Source organism: Squalius cephalus (assembly GCF_949319135.1).
Source record: "Squalius cephalus genome assembly, chromosome: 22".
NCBI classification, from domain to species: Eukaryota; Metazoa; Chordata; class Actinopteri; order Cypriniformes; family Leuciscidae; genus Squalius; species Squalius cephalus.
In genome coordinates this window covers 30,974,756-30,997,507 of record NC_137143.1, presented here as the reverse complement: position 1 = coordinate 30,997,507, position 22,752 = coordinate 30,974,756, and the positions used below count along the sequence as shown (strand labels likewise).

General features: G+C 36.7%; 1 protein-coding gene across 1 annotated transcript in view; it reads right to left on the bottom strand.

Moving 5' to 3' along the window:
* il17rd (interleukin 17 receptor D) overlaps positions 1-22,752 on the bottom strand; it is a 43,372-nt gene extending 20,620 nt beyond the window's left edge. The window contains exon 1 of the mRNA XM_079857812.1: positions 22,551-22,752. Within this exon, the coding sequence (XP_079713938.1) occupies positions 22,551-22,664 (114 nt within the window). The 5' untranslated portion in view covers positions 22,665-22,752. The remainder of the gene's footprint in view (positions 1-22,550) is intronic.

Below are 22,752 nucleotides of genomic sequence, written 5' to 3'. Positions count from 1 at the left end.
CTAATTTTGTTTAGTTTAAGTTGAAGCACTAAAATTACTAACTGGAAATCAATATAAAACTAAAACTGAAGAACCCCCCCCCCCCCCCCCCCCCCAAAAAATAGACCTAAATAGTAATAGTAATAAAAATAATAAAAATGACAAAAGCACATACCAAAATTACTAAAATTAAACAAAAATTATAGAAAATATAATACAAAATAAATAATAGTGGATAAATAATCGTAAAATGACCCTGAAACAGACAGACCACATGGAGGACACCACGAATATATAGAGCATAAACAATCAAAAACTTTTTCTAGATTTCTATGGATTATATTTAGTGTTAGTGATTTAAACAAACCCCTAACACTGAGTATTAGCGTTTTCCTTCACGCTATAAAAAACCCTAGTTCCTGATCATGAAGTCCAGGAGCATTTGTGGAAAAAAACAACACTGGGAAAACTTTCCTGAAGGTTTAATGCTGCAGTTAATGAACTGAGGGGAATGAAAGCACAAACTAATTTGGCTCATAGCCCTCGGCCTCGCTTTAAAGCCAGAGATTTTAGGTAGCGAGAAGCATTTACTGCGTGCAGAAGAAGGGGGAGACCGGCTGATTCCTCATTTAGCACCAGAATAAAGTGAGAGAGCCAGCAGCTTTCGAGCCGCACTAATGGCTCCTGCCATGCTGTCCTGGGGTTGTTTTAACACCGAGGGCCCAGCGGGGTCCCGAGGGTCACGGCAGACACACACACATCTGCTGCGGGACTGTTACACACCTGCAGATGATCAGAGGAGCCGTTCTGACCACAGACTCGCAGCTCTCAGAGCCACGCCATTAATGTGCAAGATTTAAGAATCATTATTAGCATACCTAAAAAAAAGTCAATGCATGCATAACTAATGTTCATATTAGGGTGATGGTGGTTTGAACAAACCATTTCAACTTTAGCATGTGACCCAAGACATGCATGAAATCATCAACTGTTATGCATTTGGCAGATGCTTTTACCAAAGCATATTATATTGCATTTAAGGTATACATTTTATTAGTTCATGCATACCATGATCCACTGTTTGAACTACAGAAAAATGGTCCGACTTACAAATTTTGCCCGTCAGATAGTGAAATGAGGGGGGAAAATCCCAAAAACTTACTTTAAAGGACCAACCTAAAGCCCAAAGTATACTTTGGTCAGCGCACTGTCAACATGACATTATTTTCATCATCGGGAGGGTCCGTGGACGTCCCGATTTTTGTGTCAACAGCTAGGGATGCATGACATATCAGCCACCATATCTGTACCGGCCGATATATTTTCATTTATAATGTTATTGATATATTACAGCTGATAAATAATGTATTATTTCCTTCATCTGAGATGCTTCAGATGTGCACTGTTCAACATGATGGTTTTGAATTGCTTGAAATATGATTGGAATCCCTTCAAAAAGGAAAATACCGTTCAGTGCAACATGTGCAACACAAGTCTGTCATATCGGCTACATAACATTATAATGAGAACATCATTTTAAATGTGTGTTTGGGACATGTTTTTTTATGGTGAGACTTTTGTTTTTGTAAACAGGCTTTCAAAAATTATATAAAAATTCTGATTTAGATTTATCGGCCAATTTATCGGTTATCGGCTTTCAAATATAACGAACTATCGGTTATCGGTCAAAATGTCACATTGTCACAATTGTCACAAATGTCACAAAATGTCACATCACTAACAACAGCGCGTGTGCAAGTGATTTGAGCGTTTGAAAACAAAAGTCCACTAGAAGGTGGACAAGATATTTGCAAAAGTTCAACTGAACATCTTCCAGGTCTAGTTCTCTCTCTACGTGCGAATGAGTGTTTGTGATGAAGGAAGGGGGTCTAAGATGTGACACATTCCTCCTAACAAGTCTGTCACACTCTCCCCGACACCCTTTTACGACCTTCCTCAACAAGCACCTCCTCCTCCTCTCGTTCCCCGTGTCCCCGTGGGCCGCCGGTCCCGCTGAGAGGAGCCGGGGCTTGAAGACCTTCAGCGCTCGCTCTGACGTCTCGGCCCTCGTCCTGCTAATAGCCCTAGCAGTCATTTGGCATCCTAAAACTTCAAATGGACAGTTTGGGCCGGGGGTGCTGCGATGGGGCTCGTAAACTTGCTGCATCCCATGTGGCAAATGAGCAGAAATGTTGCCCGTGAGGTAAAACAAGGAGGTCAGACCCCGGTCAAACACGGGTCCCCACGCTTTATTAGGCCTTATTAAGTGATTGTAAAAGAGGGAAGACTGTGTGCCTTTTGTTTAATGACCGGGGTCATTAAACGCACCGTGGAAATTAAGAGAACACACAAGACCAATCTACAATTACAAAAAAATACCATGGTAAAACTTAAAGCATGATTTTGCATGTGTTACTGTGGTTTTCTGGACATGTACCATAATGCAATGTTCTTCTAATCATGTACTATAATTACTGTTCACCATAGCTATTATTTAAAAGGTGATTTTGTAGCCCAACACTAACAAAATAAAGTACCAAAACCATCACACATCACGTCAGTAACATGTTTTTAGTCAGTATTATCATGATATACCTTGATGTACTATGCAAATACCATGGTATATGAATATATAATACTGTTCAAAAGTAAAAAGCAATTAATTTGATTAAAAATACAGTAAAAAGTTAAATAATAACTGTTTTCTATGTGAATATACGTCAAAATGTAATTCACTGAATGTTCAGCATCATTATACTCCAGTCTTCAGTGTCACATGATCCTTCAGAAATCACTCTAATATGATGATTTGAAGCTCAAGAAACATTTATGATTATTATCAATGTTGAAAACAGTTGTGCTGCTTCATATTTTTGTGGAAACTGTGATACATTTTTATTTTCCAGTATTCTTTGTTGAATAAAAAGTTCTAAAGAAATAAAATCTTTTGTAATGTCATAAATGTCTTATTACACTTTTGATGTCTTTATTACATTTTTTATACTAAAACCCAAATGTTTGAACAGTATTAATACATCATGATGCATATCAAAAGTGCCATACTAAGAGTTTAATGAACAAGAAGAATGAAGATCAGTCCTCTGGTCAAACACACACACACACACACACCTGGCGGGGGCAATAGAAGAATCCATTATGGAGATGAGCTTTAGCTGCTATTGTGCGGGATCAGGGATACGAGCGTGTCTGAACAGTGACGGCAGGTGAAGGGGACGTGTTTCCTGTTGAACACCAAAGGCTGATCCAACCAGGTGTTCCACCTTCCCTATGAATAATAACAGTAATTATATCATCCGAAACGAGGAAAAGACTTCACAGCATGGGAGCTGGGCTTCGCTCTTATGCATTCATTACCTTTTATGTTTTCACAAAAGACTGAGTTCTCGTCACGACAGCAGAGCAAGTTAGTTAAATCCTACTGTACACTGTAAAACAAATTATGATTTACTTAAAGCCTTTATATATAATGCATTATACAAGTATTTTAACGCATTAATTATGCAGCTTATAATGCACTGTATGGTCTCGTGAATAATCACAGTTTTAATTCTCACTTAACTATTCATGTTACACCTTTAGGAAGTATAATGCCTTAAAACGTATGACAAACAACCAATTTCAGATGTGACAAGGAATCTGCAATATTATAATGCCTTTTAACTTTTTAAAATGCATTGTACATAAAGTAAAAAGGCACAAAAAATATTTTTTGAAGTAAATTAAAAATAAATATTATTGGAGTATGTTTTACTATTTCATTACATACAGTTACATAATGAACAATACTTCTACAGCATCTAATCTTGTTTTTTACTAATGCATTTTTAATATAAAAAGCTGTATCTCAAAGTTTCAAAGTTTATTTTGTTTTTTACATTGTATCTGTTAACATTAGTTAATGCACTCTGAACTAACATGAGCAAATTTGTTTTTATTGACTAACACTAAGGATAATAAATGCTAAGATATGTGTTAGTCACTGCATTATGTTAAAAATGAGACCATATTATAAAGTGTTGCTGTGAAAATCGTTTCTACACCAATGTTTTATTTTTTTTAGTGTATTAATTCCGTGATAAATCGCCAGCTAGTTAGCACACTGTCCCATTCTGAAATGTTAACTTTCCACAATCTAATGCAATCCCCACACACACATAATCAAAGCAGAGTGTTCCTTGCCTAAAAAGTACCTGGTTTGACTTGTGTTGGCATCTAACCTCACACATGAAGCTGATTTAATGAGAACACTGTGTAGTGTAGATGGTTCTTTTTAAGAACCCAATTAGCTGTAACCCATATGGAGACAACAGCAAACAAGCCAGCAGACCACACTTTTTTCAAAGGCCAGCTATTCGTTTGATCCTTCACTGCTTGAATCTTCTCCCACCCGACTCGAGGAAACGCATCCCTCTGGGATTTTGCCCCTTAAATGGAAAATGAACATGCATGCTATCAGTTCCTATTTGCTGAAGGGTAGATAGTGCATGATGGGATATCTGACCAGCGATGATCAATCAGAGGGACACTGCTGCTATTCTTTGCTCTGGGACCAGGAGGGGGGGGGGGGGGGGTGGGGGGGGGGTAACTAATCTCCCTAGCCTGAGAACTTACTGAATTACCCAGTGGCATTTGTTAGGATTACGCGTGACCTGCATCTCTGTGCTTGCTTTACAAATTCCCCCCCGTTTATCAGAATAGACTGGTACCATTTACAAGACACGATCTGCCTCGTATGGATCCCAGGTGAATAAACTTCATGAATAAATATCACAAGTAAATGGCGCTTCAGTGTAACCTGAGAGTAAAACTTGCTGCATGATTTGGGACGACAACGTTGACAAAGCAATCCCCCGTTCACACATATCTGTGAAAACGACTAAAAATGCTGTATTATTCAAGCCAGGTCTAGTGGCTTGTTTCCGCCACTGAATAATAAATAAATAATAATAATTGCGACTTTTTATCTCACAATTCTGACTTTTTTTTTCTCACAATTGCGATATATCAAGTCAGAATTGTGACTTTTTTTCTCAGAATTGTGAGAAATAAAGTCCTAATTCTGAGAAATAAAGTCGCAATTACGAGATATAAAGTTGCAATTGGGAGATATAAAGTCAGAATTGCATGATATAAAGTCAGAATTGCATGATATAAAGTCGCAATTGTGAGATATAAACTATTCTGAGGTATTAAAAAAAAAAAGTGTCTTTTTTTTCCTTAGAATTGGACTTTATATCTCACAATTGTGAGTTTATATCTCACAATTCTGAGAAAAGATGTCAGAATTGCAAGATATAAACTCGCAATTATGTGTTATAAAGTCAGAATTGCGTGATATAAAGTCGCAATTGCGAGAAAAAAAGTCTGAATTCTGACTTTATAACATGCAATTGCGACTTCGCTTCAACCAACCAGAGCGTTTTCCCAACAGCGGAGCTTACGTTAGTTGATAGATTCAACTTTTGCCATATCTGGCCGGCAAAACTACGAACACATCTTCCTTTTTTAAGAATGACTTAAGTGCCGTTCTTTGCTCTTTTCTCAAAGAAAAACTTAACTCCAAGCCCTCCAGAGTTGCGGCCAAAGCCGATTGGAAAGACCGCTGTTCGTCATCAGCCATTCTTTGTTTTCAAGTAGCAGGGAACCGTCACAACTCTGTCGTCATTGTGTTAAGCCCGCCCCGCCTACTCTATACACGATGTGATTGGCCTGACCCAATTTAGGTTTTTGCAGCTCGAAAGTCAATGGAGAGTTGCTAGACTACCCTGGCTGTAAAATACATTTTGCTGCCGCTAGGGTGCATCTAGATTTCTAGGCTAGTTTATTATCATTTTCAGAAACATTTTCAGGCCCCCAAAACAACGCTGTCATGTAAATGAACAGCCAAAACGCATTTAGTTTGACGTTTTTAGATGAAAATTAGTGGAAAACTGAAGGGTTAAAGCTTATACTTCGTTGGCAACAGGTTTGCAAACTTTTCCTCATTGAAAATGTGGTAAAATGCATGTGTACGAGTGGTTATCAAATGCTCATTACAAGCGACGTATCCTCACAGCGTTTGCAAAGTTGAGCGTGTATATGAAATTGCGCAATTTTGATTTTGTACTGATTAATCGTTCAGTCCTACTAAAACTCCAGACATATTTATTTTGCATGCATAAACTATACATTGCATGGTCGAGACCTCGTGGGCTAAAGGAAGACGTCTCCTCCGGTGTGATAAATCCAGCGCAGGAGAGCGGCTGTCGAACGCTGTAAAGTTAAAAGGGGTCAGAGTCTGCAGCAGCCGCTCTCCATCACTGTGTTTGTCTTACATGCTCTTATGATATTGAGCTTCAGATCTCGCTGATCTGAGAACGCAGAGCTGCTCTCGGGGGGCTTGTTCCTCAGCGCTGTGAAAACAAACAGACCACTTCTCACTGTTTGTCCAACAAATTACTTGGAATATAAAAGAAAGAACAAAGCAAGATTCGCGCTGGCTTGATTTGCAATGTTGTGACGGGGAACAGAAAGTCAAAATTGACTTTATTTTACAAAATACGCCTTATTTGCTTTAATACTACTGGTCTTACTGTGAAAGAGTTATGCAATATTAAGCAAAAACCAAATAGCTCTATAGTCGAGCTGCATGGTTCTGGATAAACTGAGAATCACATAGAGATCACGATTTTGACCAGACAACTTTAACAAAATGCCATGTAATTTACTAGGTTCTGACAAAATGTTAATTGCTGCGATCTATTTAAAAATGTTAAATTATTTTTTTAATCGGTTTGAATGAATGATTCATTGACTCGTAAATTCTTCACTTGTTTCATTACTGAATGAATCAGCGTTTTAGAACAAATTTCTTAAGTGAATGATTCAACGACAAATACATTTGTTTAACAGTCACTTGTCGCCACCTACTGGTGTAACGATGTAATCGATACAATCGTTTTTGTTTTTTTGAAGCGGCAAGTTACTTTCAAAAGGTGATTTGCTCTATTTTGATCTCTACCGTAGACATCAGTGTTTATATCCAAACTCTAAACCTTATCCCAGTACTTTTAATGTAGATAACAGAATTAACAATACCGTGTGGTTAAAAAGACAGTTTGAGAAGCTGTGACAACGGCTCTCTCTGGATCATCAGCAGCGCAAACGCAGATCTGAATATCCAGAGTGATTTTATCAAAGGTTTAATAGACACAGGCGAATCGTTGTCATTTAGGAATTAGATTGCGTGGGTGTTTGAATCGAGATCGCAATCTTTTAACGATTAATCGTGCAGCTCTACTCTTTAGTAAGTGCTTATAGCAAACTGACATTTAAGTTTGCCATCTACGAACAATGCAACTAATCCAACTCAAGTCTTGTCCTGCAAAAGAGACAAAAGTTCTAAATTCTACAAATTTTAATTATATATGAACTAATAATATATTTTATACATGAAATTATTGTACATTTATATATATTTCTTTAAAATGTCATCAATAATAAAACTCAGTTTACAACAAATTCACATCTCTTCCTTGACAAAACCACTTGAATCAGCGACATCCGATTCTTGGGGAATAAAAACTCAGGTCGTGCTGTCAAAATAAAAGTCCTGCACAACATAATAAAAATAAAAATAATTATAATAATAATAGTAAATATTAATTAAATACATATATCTCCTAACTAAAAATACACAATCATAGAGTATAAAATGGAATACATTCTAAGGTGATTTTCTTTTCAGCGGACATAAAGATGCTTGTGAACATTGGGGAAAACTCTTCTCCAATGTCCAAACAAATAAAACAAGCACCTTTTTACATTGGAGTTGACAAATCTGACCACAGCCTGGATCAGCAGAGCTCGAACACACGTTTCTCATTTCCTCAACATGTGTCTCCAGTTTCATATTCCAAAAAGAGTCATTTTCTTGGACAATCAACGTTGTGTTTGCTATCAAGGTCCTGTTGTTATTAATTACCTTTATGTGCAACTTTCTAATGGGTTTGTGTCTCACGAAACCTGGGGATTTGTGACTCAGCAAGTCAGCAAAGACTTTTGTTTGTCTTGAGAGGTCTGTGTTTACTGTGCCGGTACCATGGTAAAGTGATAGTGTAACACGACGTATAATCTTGCATTGCTAACTTGCATACAAACTATATGTTTTTGTCTTCTTGACATCAAAAACAAACACAGATCCAGATTGAGTTTCATGCATCTGTGTGGCGCGTTTCCTAAAGCTGCAGGTGATCATGTGGCATTAATGAGCAGGTATCAGCTTTCTTCATCTGTGTAATTATGGTCATCTCAGAGCACGTCTGCAACTCAACGACGGCTACAAACATCCTGCAGAAGAAAATGAGGCCTTGTCCACACTAATACGTTTTCGGATGAAAACGCATCTTTTTCTCTCCGTTTTGGCCTTCCATTCATTGAGACGGCGTTTTTATTAAGGAAAAGCTTTTTGAAAACGCTCTCCAAAGTGGATAAATGTGAATGCGGCGTTTTCGGCAAGTTTAGTCATGTGGCGCATATTGAACCCATAGATAGTCAAATTTAAAACGCTAGTGGACAGAAACGGTTTTTAAACGAAAATGCTGTTTTCAAATGTATCCGGATTAATGTAGACGTATACACAGTAAAAAAACGTTGGGTTATTTGTTTAACCCAACCGTTGGGTTACACATATTGGGTCAATATGTTGGGTTATTTTCCCGAAAATATTGGGTCATTTTTTAAATCGTTGGGTAATTTCTAGAAATAACCCGACTTTTGGGTTAAGTAGCCCACGGTTTCCCAATATATAGTTTGTAATTTAAAAATATATTTGTGTTGTTTTATACAAATAAACAATCTGTATTTGTAAACAATGTGTATTTTATTTATTAAAATAAGGTCATAAATAAAAATAAATATTTAACTCAACTGTTGGGTTATTACTGGACTTTAACCCAAAGCATTGGGTAAAAATAACCGGTAGGGAAGTAGGGAAGATGTTATCCCACCCCATAGTTGGGTTATTTTTTACCCAACATTTGTAAGTGAGTAGTGACACTGGTGACTGGTCATGTAACTCTTTGCACAGACTGCTTTCAGTTTCAGTGCTGCAGTCAAAACAAAAGACATAGCAAATACATTCAACACAACTACATGAAACACTGAATTGGTACTGATCAAGTACCTAAAACTTTCCACTCTCAGGCTAAAGAGGAACCGGATGGGCAGGTCAGAGAGGGAACATCTGATGAAGGGTCAAAAGCTGGAGGGCAATATTCAGTCTGCTCCCCTTAATGTCTTTCCTGTCTTCCCAGCCCATTCGGTCCCGAAAACGCTCCCATATGCGATTACATTCACTCTGAGGAACTTAAGCAGCTCATTTTCGTAAACAGAGCACAGTTGAGGTGCACTTCCCTTCACATACACACAATGTAAACACCTACTGGACTGAAGCAACTTAGGTTTTTGCATTAGGTTTACTTCATTATATCATTTTAGGAAATATCATGATCAAATGCAAGTCTCTGATTTTTAGGATTCTGAGGATCATTTATTTATTCATCTCTCATTTAATATTGCATTGCATTATATGTTTTAAAACTACATAAAACTAAGCATTTAAATATCATCTTACTAAGGCATATGATTGGGACATATAGAATGACGACTGATATATATATATACACTCACCTAAAGGATTATTAGGAACACCATACTAATACTGTGTTTGACCCCCTTTCGCCTTCAGAACTGCCTTAATTCTACGTGGCATTGATTCAACAAGTTGCTGAAAGCATTCTTTAGAAATGTTGGCCCATATTGATAGGATAGCATCTTGCAGTTGATGGAGATTTGTGGGATGCACATCCAGGGCACGAAGCTCCCGTTCCACCACATCCCAAAGATGCTCTATTGGGTTGAGATCTGGTGACTGTGGGGGCCATTTTAGTACAGTGAACTCATTGTCATGTTCAAGAAACCAGTTTGAAATGATTCGAGCTTTGTGACATGGTGCATTATCCTGCTGGAAGTAGCCATCAGAGGATGGGTACATGGTGGTCATAAAGGGATGGACATGGTCAGACACAATGCTCAGGTAGGCCGTGGCATTTAAACGATGCCCAATTGGCACTAAGGGGCCTAAAGTGTGCCAAGAAAACATCCCCCACACCATTACACCACCACCACCAGCCTGCACAGTGGTAACAAGGCATGATGGATCCATGTTCTCATTCTGTTTACGCCAAATTCTGACTCTACCATCTGAATGTCTCAACAGAAATCGAGACTCATCAGACCAGGCAACATTTTCCCAGTCTTCAACTGTCCAATTTTGGTGAGCTCATGCAAATTGTAGCCTCTTTTTCCTATTTGTAGTGGAGATGAGTGGTACCCGGTGGGGTCTTCTGCTGTTGTAGCCCATCCGCCTCAAGGTTGTGCGTGTTGTGGCTTCACAAATGCTTTGCTGCATACCTCGGTTGTAACGAGTGGTTATTTCAGTCAAAGTTGCTCTTCTATCAGCTTGAATCAGTCGGCCCATTCTCCTCTGACCTCTAGCATCAACAAGGCATTTTCGCCCACAGGACTGCCGCATACTGGATGTTTTTCCCTTTTCACACCATTCTTTGTAAACCCTAGAAATGGTTGTGCGTGAAAATCCCAGTAACTGAGCAGATTGTGAAATACTCAGACCGGCCCGTCTGGCACCAACAACCATGCCACGCTCAAAATTGCTTAAATCACCTTTCTTTCCCATTCTGACATTCAGTTTGGAGTTCAGGAGATTGTCTTGACCAGGACCACACCCCTAAATGCATTGAAGCAACTCCCATTTGATTGGTTGATTAGATAATTGCATTAATGAGAAATTGAACAGGTGTTCCTAATAATCCTTTAGGTGAGTGTGTGTATATATATATATATATATATATATATATATATATATATATATATATATATATATATATATATATATATATATATATATGCATTTTATGTTAGTAGTCTGTTATACTTTTATAAAGATCATTGATTTACATTACAAGCATCAGAATTTCATCTCACTTGCTGGCCATATAAATATCAGCATCTCGACCAAAATGTATATTTTTGCTCAGTTTTGGGCCTCTGAATGATATTGAGTTGTTTTCCCCTCCATATTCTCACTATATCATACTATATGAGCCATAAAAGCCTGATGTATCAATTATGATACTCAACAAACACACATATGCAAAGGTTCAATGAGTTGCTCTGTTTGTGACTTATTTCATGCGTCAGGCTCTTGTGTGTAAAGTGTGATGAGCACATGTAGATCACGCTCATGTGTTTAACAGACAGTGCACTTCCATACTGCTAATGGATTTTCCAGTCCCAAAACAGGTAGCGCTTAACTCAACCCACTGATCCAGGACCAGCCTTTTCTATCAAAAAACACCCAAAATCTGAAGAAAGTTATGATAAATGTCTAAGATCAGAGGTCAAAACCACACAATTCCCTGGAAAGATCTGGCCTCTGAACCATCATAAACTGATTTGTGAACTTGTGCACAGTTGACCTGAACTGCCGTGCAACACGTGGCAGAGGTCCCGAACATCTGCAGGATTCATATCCGCTGGGATACAGCAAACTTAAAAATGAAACATGGATTTCACAACCATAATGAACAAAACGTGCTTCGTGATAATGAGAAACAACATACTGTGATTAAGTTTCAGAGAGAATCATGTCTTCAGTTTTATAATATGACAAATATCAGTCAGTTTCTTGCACAGAAATATTATATGGCTTGGGATATAGCAAGACTTTTATTATGCTTTTTTTTTTTTTTTTGGAGCTCATCGTATGCTTTTATGTTAAAAAAGCAGCGTGAACATCCTGCTAAACATCTTCTACAAGTGAATTATGTATGACAGAATATTCATTTATGAATGAACTATTCCTTTACATTTTATGCGGTAAAAAAAAATCATGTTCTTAAGTTAGTTTAAAGTATCCAAATAAAATAAAAGTCAATTTTGAGTTTTTTTTTTTTTTTTGCTGTATAGATCAGGGTTTCCCAAACTGGGTTCATGATGAAAAGCTAATAGTTCATTAAATCATAAAAAAAATTTAAGTAAAATAAAAAAATAATTATAAAACACTATAAAATCAATGTAAAATAAAGATAAATAATAAAAAATTAAAAATAATTCAAATAAAAAACACTCACTAAATATTTATAAAATCATAAATGTAAAAATAAAAATTTTAAAATAAAAATCATTAAAAAAATAAAGAAAAATAAAATAAAACACTCACTAAATATTTACAAAACCATAATGTAAAATTAAAATAATTTTAAAACAATAATAAAATAAAAAAATCAGACAAATATTAGGTTAAAACAAATAATTTAAAATAATCAACATAAAACACATACTAAAAAAATATTCAATATTATATATGTTTACATGCATATCATGTGACCATTAACCAACATTAGAGAACCATGAACGTTGTTAAACTATTGAAATAACAGGTTTTGCCTGACAAATACGTTTGGGAATCCCTATTATAGATATGAATAAACACGTATTTTCATGTCAGCAAGACATCCACTTTAGTTTCGAGATCTTTGTTGTTTGGATTCTTGCTCCTTTGTCATCACTGTTTTTATAATCGTTTGAAATTCACATTACTTAAAAAGGATGTAAACAGAGCAGGCAGAAACGTCCCGAAACAAGCCCAGACGTGCCGAACAACATGAGAGAAACCCATCCTCAAAAAAGTGCTTTCATTTACACTTCTATAGGCCTGGATTAATCGTTTGCGCTGATAAAACAGACATTGTGTGTCTGCCCTGCGAGAACAAGCAGCGATACAACGCACACCGAGAAAAGACACGGCCATGAATGACCTGCCGGATGACATTAACAAACAATGAATGTCTTCACAGGGAGGACAGAGGGCTTGTGGGATTTGAAGTTTTGGGTTTCATGCTTTAAGAATGCACCGCTGCCCAGAGGCTTCCAGAACTGCATGACCATGAAGAAGAGGAAGAGAAGGGAAGATCATCTCGCGGCTCTAATGGAAAACACAGAGACTGTGCCAAGAACGAGGGATGAGACACAAGAGAGGAGATCACATGCTGAATAACCTCTCAGCCCGAGGCACAGAGCCCCTCATAATCAACCAGAGCCCCAAACGCAGTGAACGCAGGAGCTTTTAGCCGCACAAGCTCAATTACACAGGCGTAGTTTTACTTCTTTCGCGTTTTGGAAAACACCTATGTGTTTAATCTGACTTATTGTACTTAAGTAGCCTACAGTGACTCTTGAATTCAACATGAAACAGAGTTCACAAGCCTTTTTATGTCCGCTGAAAAGAAAGTCACCTTAATGTATTCCATTTTATACTCTATGATTGTGTATTTTTAGTTAGGAGATATATTTATTAGGGCTGTGAAACGATTAATCGCATCAAAAATAAAAGTTTGTGTTTACATAATGTGTGTACTTTGCATACACACATGCATATATTTATATATTTAAGAATTAGTTGCTTATATATATATATATATATATAAATATATATATATATATATATATATATAAAAAATGTTTGTATTATAAATAAATATTTTATATATAAATAACAAATTTTTCTTAAATATATACATGCATGTGTGTGTATTTATATATACAAAATAATTATGCACAGTACACACACATATATTATGTAAACACAAACTTTTATTTTGGACGTGATTAATCGTTTCACAGCCCTAATCAATTAATATTTACTATTATTATAATAATTATAATTATTTTAATTTATAATTGTATTTATTTATTTTTTTTTTGTGCAGGACTTTTATTTTGACAGCGCGGCTGAGTTTTATTTTGACAGCGCTGAGACCGTGCTCACAATCGTCATCTTCATTAGTTTACATTCTGTTTAAAAGTCCGATCTAATAGGTTATTACATAGAACTGTTAAACAAACAAAGTAAACTGTATACGAAAAACTATTAGAAAATAGAAATACATAATCTATAAGAAACTATGCAGAAATACATAATCATGTTTCGCTAGGTCCCTTTAAAGTCATTTTGGATTTCCTACTTAGCGTAACGACTGAGAAGTGACTTCGGCATTGGTCCATGTACCGTTTTCTTGCGTCAGGTAGAAGTTTGTCTCTGTATAGCACATTTCGTTCTTTTAATCGACTTTTCAACATTGTTTTCGTGTAGTAAGTGGTTGTTTGAAGTCTCACCCGATGTGGCCTCACAAAATGGCGGCGCCCTATTGTTTACGTCCCAGAATGCACTGCACAGTGACGTCGGTTGCCAAGCCCTATAACGTTTTCCGTGTTCATGGAGTAAATATAAAATGTGTTTTGGATGGCTTTTTAAAAATGGCAGGTGCCGGTATTTCGCATACGTTCGGCCAATCAGCGTACACTTACGTCACTGGTAACTCCTATAGAGAGCCTAAGTCCCTCCCCTTCTGGTTGACCACCATGGGACCTTATTTCGGAAAAAATATGTATTTTAGTCAATGGCAACAGACAACTTTTTATTCCGTCTGAACTGTGCCCTGAATTACACATGAGCCGGAAGCGGAGGGGAGGGACTTAGGCTCTCTATTGTGCTGGGTTAGATCCTACTCTGAAGAAGCAGCTCATAACTAAAATCGTTCACAGTTCCTGTGGTGTGAAAACGCCAAAAAGCGGATACTTTCGCTAATATATTAGGAACTATGAAAATGTTCCTCCGGTGTGAAAGCCTTTCCATTGAACAAAAAGTTATTTTTAGTGGTAAAAGGTTCTTTAGATTATTCAAATGTTCTAGAAAACTGTTCACTGAAAGTTCCTCTCATCACCTCGAAAACAGCGCCTATATTTTTTTAAAGTGCATAGAATGTGCATTAAGTACGTAAATAGGGTCATTTTTGACTTTGAATCTAATAGTTACGTCAATCTAATGTGATTTACTGTAACTTGAAAACTTCAGGACACTCTGGACTTCATTATAGCTTAAAAAGATCAGCGATAACACATATAAACTGTGGTTTTGAAACAGGGGACTTAAAGATGCATCCACCCCAGAGCTCAGAGTTCGCCACATGCTTCACCCTGTGAAGGACAGACACTGTATAATCTCAAATCATGGCCTGAAACCTACAGGCAGGAAGTTTCTCTGGACCAGATCCTTGATTAGGCCGGAGCAAAGAGCAGTTAATTGATTGTAATGACTTCAGTCTGTGGGGCGGCAGGGAGACGGAGGAGGAGGAACTGGCTGTGACCGCAGATGGAGTCTCTCTGCAATGCGAACGGACTCGAGTTACTGCCCTCGGGGTCGCCTGAGCGTCCACAACCGTACCAGCTTAGACTGCAAGCTCCAATAGCAGACATAAATGGTCAAATTTGTTCTGTATTAAGTTTAGGAGACATTTATAGCCATATTACAAATAATTATATTTTGCATGGTTTATTTCAGCATTTTATTTGTTTCATGGTTAGTTATGAGAAGTGGGCGGGAAGACCACATACTCAATGGCAGAAATGGTAGTGTTTACCACAGTACATTCACAGTATAATATTAAATAAATAAGTAAACAATAAAAAAAAATATATATATATATATATATATATATATATATATATATATATATATATATATAAAACTTGCATTTTTAAAGTATTTAAGTGGATTTAAAAAAAATCATGATTATATATGTATAAATAAAATAATGGTAACACTTCAGTTTAGGGTCTAATTCTCACTATTAACTAGTTGCTTATTAGTACTTATAAAGCACATATTAATGCCTTTTTCTGCATGACAATATTTTACATCCCTTAATCCTAAATTTTTAAACTTAACAACTTACCAACTATTAATAAGCAGTAATTAAGAGTTTATTGAGGCAAAAGTAGTAGTTAGTGAGAATTGGACCCTAATCTAAAGTTTGACCAAAATAATTGTATAATTATTAAACTAGGCTATATATCAGTATATCATTAAATAATTAAACAATTAAATAATAAATACAATTATACATACATATATATATCATTATATAATATTAAATAATCAATTATATATTATTAAATTATTATTATTAAATAACATTTTATAATTTAAATAATTAAAAAAGCCATATATATATATTATTTTATTTAATATTATTTATTAATAATATATATATTATTAAATTATTATTATTAATATATATATATAAAATGTTATTTAATAATAATAATTTATATATATATATATATATATATATATATATATATATATAATTATTATTATTAAATAACATTTTATAATTTAAATAATTAAAAAAGCCATATATATATATATATATTGTTTTATTTAATATCATTTATTAATATATATATATATATATATATTTTATTTTTATTTTTTTTTTATTTTTTTTTATTTTTTTTTTTAAAGTAACTATATAATGATATTTACCATAAAATTATTCAGATATAAGAAGTTAGTCAAACCCTTCACTACTAATTCTGAAAACACATGCAGGCCTGACCAACTTCTTTAGACTGAGAGCAGAAAAATCACTGACCAATCACAGGCCCCCAACCGAGCTGAACAGAGTGTCCCGACTCTTAATTCACTTTTAACATACCTAAGTTTACCAGCGACATCCTGCCATTCAGACCGAGCGGCAGGAGCACTCGTCCGGTCAAAAGAAGTGTCGCTACTCAAAGACCTCCATCCCAGAATTCAAAGCGGTTCAGCGAACCGGGCCGATTCAGAGCTAGCCAACCAGGGATTTTCCCAGCGCACCACAAGACACAGCCTCCAAGGTGACGAGCTGCTTGGATGGTTTTCAATGCACCCTTAAGATGGCACAGAAATAACTCAGATCTCACCCCCACTTTTCATTCTCTCTCAAACACACCCCCTTCCTCGTCATTCATCCTCAAACAGATGTTATGAGAACAAGGACCCAAAGTGTGAGGGCTCTTTTGAAAAACACACACTGAAATGGAAAAAGCCGGCCCATATATGCACTCATGGACTTATTAGATCCCCGGACCACGGTAATAAAGCAAGGTCTTGGCCGGGATTCTGCTTGTGTAAAGTAAAACAAAGACATTAAGCTTTTGTTTTGTTTTTATCGTGTATATTAGACTGTAGCTGGGTGATTTCAGGCCAATCCTCGAGCCGTAACTAAACGCCAGATATAGATCAGTTGTCAAGACCACCAATGAGAGTCGATCTGGTTTATAAACATTTCTCATCCGACTGCTTCCGTTTGAGGGTAAAAATAACATGTACATGAAGCACCTGCAAGACTGAGAACGAACGAAGCCAGCTATAGCTGATACTGTTAAGAAGATTTGTTTTTATTGAAAACACTGGAACGTAAAAAGAAACGTATTATTTCCATATAAGCACGTTTTAAATCACATGTCTTGTTGATTGTATTGCTGAAGGTCAATGCTGGGTTGTTTCAACCCAACTTTGGGTCAAATATGGACAAACCCAATGGCTGGGTTACATTTTTAAATACAATTTTTAACCCAACGTTTGGGTTTGTCCATATTTGACCCAAAATTGTGTTAAAACAACCCAGCATTTTTTTAGAGAGTAGTTTGACTTTCTTTCGATTAAAGAAAAAGTTCACAAATTACTCCCAACCCTGTGTGTATTATTATTAAAATGATGTTTGGCAGAATGTTCACAGTGTTCTTTTCCACACTTCTGAAATCCAAATAAAATAAGCAACATATGTATATTTCATGTTTTCTGAAGTGATATAACAGCTTTGTGTGAGATTATAGACAGATAATCTTCTCATCAGCCAGAGATCTCAAATCTCACTCAAGCTTGTGATAAAATGTTGGCATTGGTTTTCATGATCAAATCGTGATGCAGCAACTTTGAATAATGAGATTTTGGAGTTACAGGATGGAAACATATCGACTTTTTTGGGGTCCGTTGCTCATACAAAGCATCATATGAATCAAAACACTTGAAATAGCGCACAAGTCGTATGGACTATATTTACTGACTTTACAGACATTCATTTGCTTGGATTTCGGCTAAAAGCTCATTTTGTTTTTCACAGCAGAAAGTCATTTACATTTATGTATTTATTCAAAGAGACTTACAAGAAAATGCAATTTGTCAAAAAATCAACAATATTCATAATATTATTCAAACTGGTTTAGAAACACATTATGGCGAGTAAATAAAGACTAGTGATTTTAGTGAACTACTGCTTTAAAGTTAAATGGGGAACAAATAAATGCGCTCTCTGCAAAACATTTACTTGGACAGTGAGCTATACGTATTTCCAAGTTGAATATTAATCATGGCGATTCCCTTGAACGCACATCTGTTACTTTAATTTCCCATTATCACTGTAAAGCTGCTTTGAAACAATATTGTTAAAAGCGCTAGGCTATATAAATGAAGGTGACTTGACTTATCAATCAAAACTAACTTTATCTGGACAATAACTTTATTAAGCCAAAACAATCTCTGTTACTTTAATTTCCCATTATCACTGTAAAGCTGCTTTGAAACAATCTACATTGTTAAAGGCGCTGTATAAATGAAGGTGACTTGACATTTGAGGTTAGTACATGAAAAGCACAGACTCCCCCGATGCTAATCGCCGGCCGCGTCGCACCCCCAGAAACCTCGTGGAAACAGCTTCAAGATGCTTGCTGAAGTCTGTGAGGTTTGGCTGACATCGCTCTCAGCACATTCAGAGATGCAGAACTTCGCCAGATGGACTTTTGCAGTAATATCTGTCCTGTAATGAATCCCGTTATTTCTTTAACAGAGATACAGGGCTTGAGGTCAGCCACCGAGAAGGAGAGGAAAGTTAGGCTCATTTCTCTCGACTTTCTCGATTCTCTGGCAGTGGGATTTCTCACAGAGCTCATTGGAAAGCTGAAGGCATGGATGCTATTGAGCCGAGAGGCCTGGGACTTCCGGAGAGAACAACCACTTTAATCCGAGTCCAACAGGCCCCCGTCGGAGATCCGATTGAGCCTCCTGCCCCCTCGGCTGGAGCCTGGCGAAGCTCAGAGGCCAATTGAAATATCTTCCTTTGTTTTTCCTGAGTCTTAACCTGATCTGGGTGGCGGCCAGGCAGTCAAAAAACAGGAATCAATGCACAGACAGAAAGCGTAAAACTCTCTACAGAGACAACATGCGACACAAACTATCACATTTTTTGCATCTTAAAGGGATACTTCACTGATTAGCATTAAGCTTTGTATCATCAGTAGAAACCCGGTAGTATTTTCGAGTAACCGTGCTTCCCTCCCTCATGTCCCCCTGAGACAAGAGATTTCTGTATTGTGTGTCTGGGAATAAACCTCTGATGACGTAAAAATCTTTTTTTTTGTCCAGAGGCGAGAGACTCCAGCCAGTAGGAGGAGCTCGTCCCGCATGTCTTCAACCCGTCCATAGGGGGATCTCACGATAAAACGCCGTCTTTTCAGTTTCGAGTCACTAGTAGCCTAGCTGTATCATTTCTCCCGACACTGCCCTCTGTAACCGGTGGGCGTGGCTTGGGAGTGTCCTCGTAGGGCAGCGAAGCAAGTGCATTCTGGGAGTTGTTGTCTTTCATCCACATGAGCCAAAAATACATTTTCTACTCCATAAATGACCCAATTTAAATACACATTCATCTTTCCAGCGGTGAAATATCCCTTTAAAAAAACACTTATGATTTATGAAAATGTGAGTGGTGCTAACATGCAAAACATACATTTCTAGATTATTGTTTAATGACCCATGTCAAGTTTTTTTGTCAACTTTATGTCTGATTGCATTGAAAAATAATAGCTGGCCTCTCCTCTACAGGGCATATTAAAAGTTGGATATATACATCCCACTTAACCTGCATATATACAGTATACTCATATAAAGGAATATATAGGCTACTATATAGCAAACCTCAGCTGTGTGATTGTTAATATCGTGGCAAAACGTAAACTGCATTATCGCCCAGCTCTACTCTACTAAAATGTGACTTTAATTGCCCATTCACACTAAGGACTATAACGTTAAAGATATAGTAAAAAAAATCATTCTAAATATAAAAGAATAGCAGAGTTCACACCACAACTATAATGATAAAGGCACAGACGAACATTATAGTTGGAATCACTTTCAAAAAATTTTGTTCCAGCGGATGAATGATAAAAACATTGACAGCCAATCAGAATCCAGCTTGACCATTTAAAAATACAAAATAAAAAAAGACAAAATACTGTATACATATCCTGGTTCTTGGCTCATTTTGATCAGATCACTGAATCAGTGTGTTCTTGACTTGAGAACAGCTGCAATCAGATCAATTTGATTCACAAAGGAATCGTTCAGTATGATTTGTTCACCAATTCATCAGGATCATTGGAAGGAATCGGCTCGTTCGTGAATCATATAGAAACAAATACGATATTATGCTTTGGAATGTAGTGAAGTAAAAGTTTCCCAAAGTAAAAATCCTCTGATAAAGTATAGATTCTTGAAAAATGCACGTAAAAAAGTAAAAACATTTTGTTACTGTCCAGTCCACCACTGATAAATCATGATAAACTTTTCATTTTTGGGTGAACTAACCCTTTCAGATATTATAAACATTGCTGTAAAGCTGTTTATATAGGCATAATTCACATCTATAGCACAAACACAGCAGGGACAGATTACACACCAAAGTTTACAACTCAGCAAACTACTAAACCATAAGAGTATAGAGCATCGAAAATCGTGTTAAAGAGCCAAAAGGAGCATTAAAACACAGAAAGCAAGCAAAACCACAACTTCTTTACACTTTTGCATATAAAAATGGACAATTTCACAATTGTTCATTTACTGTGAGCTTGTATTAATGAAGTCTGGCGCATATAAAAAGTAAGAAGTTCAACCATGTATCAGCCCAGGCGTCACAAGAACACACAAGTCATTTACACCTGAAGTGTTTCTCTCAACAGGACGGCTTTGATGTCGCGGTGGAGGGAGGTGATCCGCGCTTCCTAAAAGGAAATGCCAAAGAATTTTAATAGAGCACACACTTCCTATGGGAAATGAGTTCAAAGCAGCTCTGCCCATAAGACAATGAGATTGAGGGCAATCAGTCCGTCAATAGCCCGTCTGTCATTAGCAAACTACCCAGACACGGCTCAACAACAGGACGAAAAGCCAAAGACAAACACTACCAACACAACATGGACGTGTGGAGAGTCTCGCATTACAGCCATTTTCATTTTTTGAATCATCTTTTGTCACCTTCATACTTGATACTCATTTAAACATGGAAATTGTTTTACACAGCACACATTAACGACTTGTCTAAAATAAAAACATAATTAGTACACATCTCCCTTAACACAATCAGCAACATAACATTTCAAATTCTGAAAATAGTGCTTTAAAACATTGGAAACTTATTCATAAAAGTCATCTATAGGCAAATAACTAAACAACTGCTCATGCAAAACAGTATTTATTGTATGTATGCAGTTGCAAATGTTGCATTTTACTGTATTTTCATTAATGAAGCTGTTGTGTTAAAGTCTATAAAATCCAAAGGATTAAACCATTAAAGTGCACATTATGGCTTCCTGTGTTACATAAGGCAGTTTTATGTTGTTCCGAACATGTTTTGGACTTGTACAATGCCTATAAAAGGAAGTAAATTCAACGGAATGCTTAAATGAAAATCTGTAAAGCCTTTTCATTTCTACTTCCCATAGTGATCTCCAGTCTACAGCCTCCATTCAACTCCATTCACAAAAGCATCAACAGGTCAACTCCAGCAACAATAGGCCTTCCCGAGAGACTCATTCACACATCTGACCTCCTAAAAGGCCATTTCCCAAAAGCTCAATGCTCCTGACCGGATGAACACGGTTTGCTCAGGTCTTCCACAGAGTGAACTTTAAAACACAGCACGAGTCATACAGGTGCACTCTTAAAAATAAAGATTATTATTTAGCTTTTATTGGCTGTATGGCTTAAAAGTTACAAAAGTTGCATAACAGTTTCTTCAGGTTCTCTGTTTAATGGTTTTCTGGAGAACTAGAGAATAAACAGACATCAAAGTTGAAGAAAAAAAAATCAGTTTTAGTTTTTAGTTTGTAGACCATCTCAGACCAGCAACAAACCAGTTTACTTCGTGTGAGACTGGTTTACAGTAACTTGTCAAACAGATAATGGACCTGCTAAATTCCAGTTTCAAAACAAAGATTGGAGAAAGTAAAAAAGTCTTCCTATGATATCAGACCTTTATTTTAAAGAGTACACCTCAACAAACACACAACATCTGCTCTACAAATAAAGGTTTTCGATGTTACATTTGTATCGGATACGTGGTTTCACTTCAACAAACACTATTGATCAATAATTCATCATAGTAGTTGTTGAATGCTCTTGTTTAAAGCTCAAACTCCATTATAAACGCTTTAAATGTTCTTCTGAGGTGACATGACATGACTCTACTTGTTCGTGTTTTCAGCTCGTGTCTCTGACAGAAGTATCGCTCGCACGCGAAGTGTTTTACAGGTTTCAGTGAAACGCGACTCTTTACCTTGTAGTTGCATTTCTCCGAGTTCCCTCTCTTTCCTCCGCTCACCGAAGCGCTGCCGCACAGAAACACGCATAAAGCCGTGAACAAATGAACAAGTCTCCGTGATCCAGCCATTCCTGCCCGTCCATGAAGCTCCACTGATGAGAATGAACGCGAACGACTTCAGCCGAGGATTGAGGAGGAGGTTCACGAGCCACACAAG